Genomic DNA, 10,207 nt, shown 5'->3' on the forward strand with positions numbered 1-10,207 from the left:
TTGTGAACTGGCCATTCAGGACTCTATAGTGAGGATTTCCTTCTAAACCTTGTTTTGGTGAAAAGAGAAAGAAATGAAAAAGAAAAAGAAGAAAAAAAAATTACCATGGTTTTGTTAATTAAATCATTACTATTAAACCAGCCATTATTTTGGGGACGTCACAGATGGCTTCAGCCACATGTATACAATCATCAAATTCCTATACAACAGGTCTACCCATACAAAAACAAAAGAGTAAACCTAACAGTCAGTCCTAGATACACCCACCCTCAAAAAGTATATAAAACTAATCCATGGAACTGTCCACTATGATGAAGAGCCTCCGCTGATCGCCATCTCCCCCGGGCCACTATCCTCCGTAGAATCTGCCTCAGATGCCGACATGACTTCCTCGGGAGAATCCACCTCAAGAAGTGGATCCTCATCACCCTCTAGAAAGTCAAGAGCATCCACAGCAGGCTCAGAAGGTAGCTCCTCAAGATCCTCCTCAGGTTCTTCCTCGGATGACGTTACCTCGATCACTTGGACGGGCTCCACTAGATGATATGGTGTAGGCGTGGGTAGTATCCACTCCATAGTGCGCTGAAGCGTCCGTGCAGGTTCATCTGGATGCACCAAAGAAGTGGCCGTGAATCGAATGGTGCCCTGAAATCGGCACCTCGTGTTGCCTTCGAGGGTCTCCCAAGCTCCCTCTAGGCACTCCATCTCTACTCGATCAAGGATTTGCTGTGCCGCCATCACGATCTACAAGAAGGAAAAGAAAGGGGTAGACTCTTTCACAAGAATCTAACTATGCCGTATCACAATGCGTCTCATAACCACTACATGCAATTAAAAGGGGTATCTTAAGGCTTTTCATCTCTGGTAATCGATTACACAGCCTTGGTAATCGATTACCAGAGGCTAAACTCGAATTACACAGCCTCAGGACATGAAATATGCAAAAAATGCACTGTGTAATCGATTACACATACCTGGTAATCGATTACCAGTGACCCATCCCTCTGTGTAATCGATTGCACAGGCTGGTAATCGATTACCAGAGGCCTCCACAATGTTCCAGTTCCCTTTTTAAGCCTGGTAATCGATTACATCCCTTGGTAATCGATTACCAGAAGCTCCCTTAGCTTCCTGACCTCGTTTTCAAGCCTGGTAATCGATTACATCCCCTGGTAATCGATTACCAGAGACCATCTTAGTCTCCTGTCTTCATTTTTAAGCCTTGTAATCGATTACCCACCCTTGGTAATCGATTACCAGAGGCCATATCTCACACATCAATCAAGTTCATAGCTGGCCAGCCACCACAAGCCTCCTTGCTTTGTGGTCTTTGTTCCTTTTATCTGTTGACTGCTAGGAGCTCGCCTGTTTAGGTACATCACAGGTTTTCACTGACCGACTATGCCCGGGTTGGGTCGGGATTGGTCAAGCTTGGTTTTGGGCAATAGCACCCCACCTGACGTCCCCAAGGTCTCCTGACCCCCGCGACATATCTCCAGGTACCACTCTGTGGTCAACGAATAAAAGCAGGAAGTTTCACCCTTCTACACTTCCTCATCTCAAGCTTGTAGGATTATGGGGTACCCATCACATGTGGTACTAGGTGGCGGTCGGGCGATGGTGCACAACAAGTTTTCCACATTCACAAATCACGCATAAACCCACCATCCCCTGTTGCCCACCTCCAACCGAGCTCACGTACTCCCACGTAGCCTATATCCTCGTTTCTCTCAACACCGGGTCCCCATCAATCCTCCCAAGCTTCCCCAACATCCAAGTAATTCAACATTCAAACAGAACAAACTATCACAGCCAAGAAAACAGGGCAAAGGTAGAAAACTCTGCCCAAAACACCAACCAAAATCACAGCTTGTCTCACTTAAAGACTCCAGTAACAATTCCTTCGATCCAGTTCGTTAACCGTTGGATCGACGCGAAAATTTTACTGGAAGTCTATAATACATAAGCCTACATTTTGACCGTTGGGATCTACTAGTAAACATCCAGAACTCATTCTGAACTACTCTTTCCACAACCAGCAATACATAGCATTTTTCTGCACTTATGCAAAATTCTGCTGCACAATTTCACAGCAAAATTCTGCATAAAGTGAAGATTTCGAAAATCACACTTCCTCTCATCCAATCTTGCCCAAATCAAATCCTACAAGTCCCAAATCATGTATCAATCATGTCTAAACCAAAGTCAAGCTTCAAAACACAGCAACACAGAATCTAGGTGTCCAATACCCCTCAATTCAATGGGTTTTCTAGGTTTGAGAAGTGAAATTGAGAATGAGGTAAATTTGAAGCAAACTCTCACCTCACACAAATTTATAACATCAATCTAAACTTGCTCAAACTGGATTTACACCTAAAATCTCACCGAATCAAAATTTGACTCCTCAACACCCAATTTTGCCCTAGAAATGGCTCTTGGTTCACTTTGGTCATTTGTTTTTCTCTCTAGCACAGTCCAAGCTTTCTCATAAGTCCTAAATAACATTTCAAGCTAGGATTAACTCACTCTAACCTCTAAATACTACCAATTCCAGATTTGGCCTTCCAGCCCTCAAAATTCACTCTTTTTCCACTCACAACACCACATTCTCACTTTCTAACCCTAGGTTAATTCTACCCTTCATCTCTAACAGTTTTCCATAAGCAATTTCAGCACATGAACGTCACAAGCATCATCATAAAAACCCTAAAACAGAATGGGTATGTTTAACTCAGCCAAACATGGCAATTTCAACATGCTTTCAACAAGTTTCTTCACAAATAACTATCATGAAGCAGAAAACTAGCAAGACTACCCATCATATCTCCCAAAACCCCATACCCACGAAAATCAAGAGGGAAAGAAGTCCACCCAAACCTGAAATTTCGAAGTCCCACACATAGAGACGCGCTTCACGACTCCGAAAATGCCCTCCTTTCGCGATTTGGAGCAGAAACGGGCACTAAAGGTTGAAGCTTTGTTGGGCAACAATGGTGGATGGGAGAAAAGAAGAAGAAGGCTGCGTGAGAGAGAGGGAGAGCTTCTGAATTTTTTTCTGTTTTGCTGAGTGAGGAGAGAGAGAGATGCTTTTTGGTTTTAAAAAGGGTTTTCTCTTTTTTCTATTATTTTATTTAAGCTGTGCCACATGTCTCCATTTGAGTGGAGCAAAAAGGGCCCACTTTCTCTTTTGATTGTGACCTATACTCAGCCACAAAAGTGAGAAAAATCTGACCTTTGAAACGCTAAAATCCAGCCTCGGTTTACGTGTCGTTTCTCTGATTCCAGTTCCTCGCGTTTCTCTACGTCCGTCGGGGCCAGTTTTCGAAAGTAAGCAATATATATTTATATCAAAATGCTTAGAATAAAACCCCGAGCGTGGTTCAGAGGTTGGTTTCGTTAAATTTTAAGTCGCACGCAAAACGATGATTTTTAGACTAATTACTTAAGAATTAACCCATAACCTCCCAGTTATGGATTTCTCTTCCTTAGTTAGCCTAATCCGCGTATCTTGCCCCCACTACTCCTATTTCTACCAAGAACATATATGCATATACACTGAATAATACTTATATATATATAATAATTCAAAATACATCGTTTCCAAAAATTCCGGGTAGAAATTTCCTGGATGTTACAGTATACCCATATAAGCTAGATCTTGATGGGTATTCAAGTCATCCTTCGTCTTGCCTTGAATGCTAAGGAGCGTCCCAATCACACTGCCACAAACATTTTTCTCCACACGCATAACATCAATACAATGTCTAACGTCAAGATCACACTAGTACGGAAGATCAAAGAAAATGGACCTCTTCTTCCATATGCAACTCTGACTTTTATCCTTCTTTTGGGTCTTCCCAAATACAGTATTCAGGTGTTGAACCCGCTGATATACCTACTCACCAATCAACGGTATTGGCGCAATATCATGCTATTGACTTCCATTAAAATCTTTTTTCAGTCGTCTGTAAGGATGATTGGGTGTTAGAAAGCGGCGATGCCTACTGTAGACTGTTTTTCTCCCATGTTTAAGTTGTATGTAACTTGTATTTTCTTCACAGATGGGGCATGCATGATGACCCTTAACACTGTAACCGCTGAGATTCCCATATGCTAGAAAGTCATTAATGGTACAAAAAAGCATTGCACGAATTTCAAAGGTCTCCTTGCGAAAGCATCAAACACTACAATCCCCTCGTCCCACAACTTTCTCAGATCTTCAACCAACGGACTTAGATAAACATCAATGTCATTTTCTGGCTGTCTTGGGCCCGATATCATCATAGACAACATCATGTATTTTCGCTTCATGCACAACCAAGGAGGCAAATTGTAAATTACTAGCAGAACTGGCCATGAACTGTGTTGAGTGCTTAAGGTGCCATATGGATTCATTCCATCACTGGCTAGTCCAAGTCTAAGATTTCTTGGCTCATTCCCGAAATCTGGATACAAACCATCAATCTTCTTCCACTGGGAGCAATCAGCCAGATGATAGACCATTCCATCAGAAATCCTTCCATTTGCATGCCATGTAAGGTCTTTTGCATCGTCCCCGCTAGCAAAAAGACGCTTAAACCTTGGAATGATTGGAAGATACCACAAAACCTTTGCTGGGGGCCCTTGTTGGAGTTTTCATCAGAACTACTTTCTTCTTCATCTTTCACTTTGTACCGTGAAGTCCCACAGATAGGGCATTTGGACATTTCTTGGAATTCATGCTTGTACAGTATGCAATCATGGGGCAAGCATGAATCTTCTGATACTCCATACCCATCGGACACAATATCTTTTTCGCTTATAGTAACTTTTACGCAATGTATTGTCCTCTGGAAGCAGATTGTGCACTACCTCAAGCAGTGAGGTGAAACTTTTGTCACTCCACCCATACGTGGCCTTCACATTAACCAGACTTAACACAACAGACAACAGGGTTAAGGAATTCTTGCACCCTGCATACAAAGGCTTCTTAGAATCACTCTGCAATTCTTCATACACAGGGGCGTATGCTTGCTAGAAAGACTCTTGTCCAAGGTCACGAATCATGTCCTCTAACTGATCTCCCATTTCTACATCAAACAGTTTAGATTGGGACCCACTCTACATGTCTGTCACTTCACCATGCCATATCCATGTTGTGTAATTCTTCTTAATCCCATCACACAATAGATGGTCCCGTATGTCATCGAGTAATTGTCGTCTTCCATTCAAACAGTTGATGCAAGGACAATAATATTTTCCTTCTTCATTCGGTCGACCTCTTTCTGAAGCAAATTGTAAGAACTGTTCGACGCCATCCTCATATTCTAGGCTCATGCGACTTTCATTCATCCAACTTCGATCCATCTAAGCAATTCCATGCATGAAAATCTCATTTTTTTATTTATAGGTGTGGCCCTATCCCATTTAGGAAAATTGTCTTTTATGTTAGCTTCAAACGTCAGGGTTACCATTATTTACAAAAATTTAACTAAATTTTGGCAGCATTTCGCATTGGTCTCCAAGTACACGACATGACATCGATCAAATGAATTTCCCGATAATCAAGTATGCACTCGGAGAACAACTTGAAATGCGTTGAACCGAAATTTAATCAAATTAATGAAAATAATAATAACCTTCGCGAATAAATCTAACATAAAATTACCAGTCTCCCCAAACTTTCCAAACGAACAATTCAAGACTAAATACAATGACTAATGCAAACTGTCCGCAAGAGTCATTGCATTCAGTCTCAAACGGGAATCTAAGGTTCACTCACCATGAACAACAATTGTTTATATAGCAAATTACACTGATCACATACAAGAACATACAAAAGGTCAAATTCAATTACAGACAAATATAGATATCAACAGTTGTTTATGTAACTAATTTCAAATGCTGGGTTTCAAGGGTGCTTATGCTTTAATATTGTAGTTGGGTATATGTGTGTGTGTGTGTATCATGAGGGTCTGTGTGTATCATGAGGGTTGAGACAGGGAGACCCTTTGGCTCCATTAATCTTTGACTTAGTGGCTGAAGGACTGACAGGGCTAATGTTTATCTGTGTGTGTGTGTTTCTGTGTGTGTGTGTGTGCATGTGTCTGTGTGTGTATGTGTGTGTGTTTCTGTGTGTGTGTTGAAGAACCTGCCCCAAGACACAGCAGACACTTGTGCATACAGCCCTTACCCCTAACTATGTTTTGAAGAGTTTGATTGCTTTATGGTGTGAAAGCAACGATATTGAGCTACCAAAGAGGCAACGAAACTGTAGAACAAAGAAATATGGTGGCAGCTGTCTTTCAAAGGATGCTGCTACTGCTCTAATAAAGTTACTTTGTGAAGGTACTCCTACAGGTAAGAAGGATGCTGCTACTGCTATCTTCAACCTATCTATTTATCAGGGAAATAAAGCAGGAGCTGTAAAAGCTGGTATAGTAGCCCCACAGATACAATTTTTGAAGGATGTTGGGGGTGGAATGGTAGATGAAGCACTAGCTATTATGGCAATCCTTGCAAGCCACCATGAAGGCAGGGTAGCGATCGGTCAGGCCAAGCCAATTCATATTCTTGTTGAGGTTATAAGAACCGGCTCTCCACGCAATCGAGAGAATGTTGCTGCTGCTGTCTTGTGGTCATTATGCACCGAAGATCCACTGCAATTAAAACTAGCGAAAGAACATGGTGCAGAAGAAGCACAGCAGGAGTTGTCAGAAAATGGAACTGATAGAGCTAAGATAAAAGCTGGAAGCATATTGGAACTCTTGCAGTGAATGGAATGGGTTGATAATCTGCAGAGTTCATAGTCTCAGTGTTGCTTCGTTATATAGCTCATAGATGGTCTGAAAAATTAGAGGACCTATGGCAGGTCAAAATCCCTTTTAAAACCAACAACATTTGCTTGGTGATTGACCAAAGATACAATCCCAACTAAAGGGAATTTGCGGAGAAGACAGCTGGAGAAAGGCTTTGCCCAGCCCTACAACTATTGGTCTAGTAATTTATCAACAGCATTTTTTTATTAGGGTAGCAGTGCAGGGTTATTGTATTCTATTTAGATTGGCACCTAATTCGTAGGACCTATGGTTCTGCTAGTCTGCTGGTTTCTACCTTGTATATTTAGTACCTCTGGTACTCACAGTTATTAATACAAATTATAATTTTGCTGTTAAAAAAAAAGATAATACAAGAAAGAGAGAAGGGCAGTGGCAGTCATAACATATATATAGAGAAGGGCAGCAGATAAAATTACAAAAACATTCAACACTAACAATGAACAAGTTCTGAGAGTTTAAATCACAGTAAATACTTCAAAGATATCAGTCCAATGAAAGAAAGGTCATGTAGAGAGGCATGAACATATCAGTCCAATGAAAGAAAGGTCATGTAGACAGGCATAACATAAGTTACAAATATACCAGTAATGCATACAACAACAATTTCAAATTAGTTTTCGAATCAAAGATATAATCAAACTGCTTCCACAACAACGCCAATTAGCAGTAGTAAATGATAACCCTAAAAAAACCATACAGAAATGAGCCACAGTGTATTTAAAGCCTTTTATCAACAATATGACTCTCACTTCATGGTGATACATTGACTCTCAAAAGACATTATACTGAGAGTGTATTTAAAGCCTTTTTCAGTCATTCTATCAAACAGCTCATGGACAATTTTTTAAGAATGCATATCATACTTCTATCCAGTCAAACTAAAGCAATAACTAATTAATTTAATTAAACAGGGACAAATTTAGATGTGAATCATTAAAGGTAGATGATGGCATTCAAAGAATGATAGCGTCTGTTCTACTTCTAAAGGCTTTACTAAGAGGATTTGAATTAGCTTCTGGTCTAAACATTAATTTTGGCAAAAGTCAGTTTGGGATTATAGGTGGTGGAGTCAATTGGGCTCTGGAAGCAGCTACTATCCTGCATTGCAGACAACTGGATTATCTTTTTTTTTTTGGAAGGAAAAAATATGTATATTAATATTAAACAGAACAGTACCAGAGGTACTGAAAATAAAAGATACAAGACACAAAAGTGCCACCTTCCAAAAAGCAAAACAAACCCAACAATAACCCAGCACAAGGACCCCAATACATATAATCAGAAATTTAACCAAAGGCCATCATAAGATTGGTAGACCAATGGTTAAATGATGTATTGAAACCTTTCTCTCCACATTTTAGCCAGGACCAAGGTAGAATGAAGGCATCATCCAGCACCTTTTGAGGTTCAAAAGGAATGCCATGAAACAGCAAGGAATTCCTAAGCAATCAGCAGACCTTTCTATTTCCATTTTTTACACATTTAAAACTCAAACATATAAAATAAAAAATATATAACAAACTAACAAAGATAAAGACAAAAAAAAGGAAATATAAACTCACCTTAGTTGGTGTTGCTGCCCATCATTTCACTCTCACAACAAATAGGAATCATGTACCTGCATGAAAGAAATAATCACACAACACACAATGATCAGAATAAGCAAATGCATATAATTAAGCATGATACAATATCAATATTGATGGAAGTAACAATGACTTGTCAAAAATTTGGATGAAATTCAATATGTAAATCAAAGCTTTGTCCCTGAAACCCTCTGTGTAAATCAAAGCTATGTCCCTGAAACCCTCTATGTAAATTTGATAGCCTCGTCTCTCCATTCCTGAAAACCCACTAAAAACTGCCTAACCCCCCTGTTGTTACTCCATAATTTATTCTGCAATAACTGCTTAAGGCAGTTACATATGGTCCTAAATCACTACAGATTCAGTTACGATTAACCCTTTGTGCCTAACTAGGGTTTCGAAACATCGCAACAAAGACAGACCATTGAACAATGGATTTTCATCATTAAAATACAACAGAGACATACCTTCGATGGAAGCACAGACATGAACTCCACAAACGCGAACTCGACAATGTGGTTGCATTCACGAAAGCGCAGCCCAGTTTGCGACAAACACGAACTCAGGCAGAAGGAGAAACAACAATAACGCCCTGGGAGTACCCTTTCCGGGACTCTTTCCTTTCCTACTTTTCTTCGACCTGCGAAAGTGAGCAAATGTTAAAACGACGAACGCCTAATGTTAAAATGAAAGGACGTACCTCAATGGATAAGTGGCAAAGGCGATCTCCACAAACACGATCTCCACAATGTGGTTGCAGTCACGGAAGCGCAGGCCAGTTTGACACAAAGACGATCTCAGGCAGAAGGAGAAAGGAGAAGAACGATAGGGTTCAAGTGCGCGGGTTGTGCAATTTCATAAGTTTAATATATAATGATAACAACATCGGTTTTTTAAAAATAACCGATGTTAACATCAACTACGTAACATTGGTTATAATAAAACCGATGTTAACATCTACTCGATAACATCGGTTTTTACAAAACCGATGTTAACAATGGCATACTAACACTGGTTTTTCCAAAACCGATGTTAACTAAGTCTACTTATTTACAAAAATGCACCGCGCTTTTGTTAACATCAGTTATGTAAATAACCGAAGTTAAAGGTCCGATGTTATATGTAAAAATTGTAGTAGTGTAACAAGCTTAATTTTCCTATATTGTTCGTATATCTCTTGATTGGAGGTATATTTGTATGTTCTTCTGATCACTTCGTACATTCATATATATTTTTTATTGATTAAGACATCTAAAATGTTTTACTTTCATTGAGGAGGGAAAGGTGGAAAACTTACAGTAATGGTATAACAACCACTTTACCAACATCAATTCTATTTACAAAAGCAAGATTATTTTTATTTTCTGAGTTTGTTGATTTTCAGGGTTGGAAATTTATGTCCATATTAATTATTCTTATCTTCTTATTAACGACTATAGTGAAAATGCTCCCCCCTATTGAGAGACATGATATGCTGAAAAGGGATTCCGACGTCTCATTATCATTTTATCAATTTCGATCGCCACATTTGTACATTTTTTTAATGTTGAGTCGCACATATTTTTCTTAACTTATTTATTAGAAATTCACACACACACCCATAAAATTAATATAAGCTCATATTAAATTTTTCATTACTTGTCTAATTCCACGTTAAAATCCCATTTAACAGAATAATATTTTTTATTACAAGTTATACCCTTCTTGGTAATGTGACTAAAGCTAGCATATTTTTATGTATTTTCTTTCCAAATTTCCTATCTAAATAGTCTTACATGAACAAAATATGAGTTGGATTAAGCC

The 10,207-nt window shown here is 39.4% G+C and overlaps 1 protein-coding gene across 1 annotated transcript in view; it reads left to right on the forward strand.

Moving 5' to 3' along the window:
- LOC106798472 (U-box domain-containing protein 14-like) overlaps nt 1-6,755 on the forward strand; it is a 29,512-nt gene extending 22,757 nt beyond the window's left edge. The window contains exon 2 of the mRNA XM_014775064.1: nt 6,128-6,755. Within this exon, the coding sequence (XP_014630550.1) occupies nt 6,128-6,755 (628 nt within the window). The remainder of the gene's footprint in view (nt 1-6,127) is intronic.
- Nucleotides 6,756-10,207: the final 3,452 nt, after the last annotated feature.

Source organism: Glycine max, chromosome 4, assembly GCF_000004515.6.
Source record: "Glycine max cultivar Williams 82 chromosome 4, Glycine_max_v4.0, whole genome shotgun sequence".
NCBI lineage: Eukaryota > Viridiplantae > Streptophyta > Magnoliopsida > Fabales > Fabaceae > Glycine > Glycine max.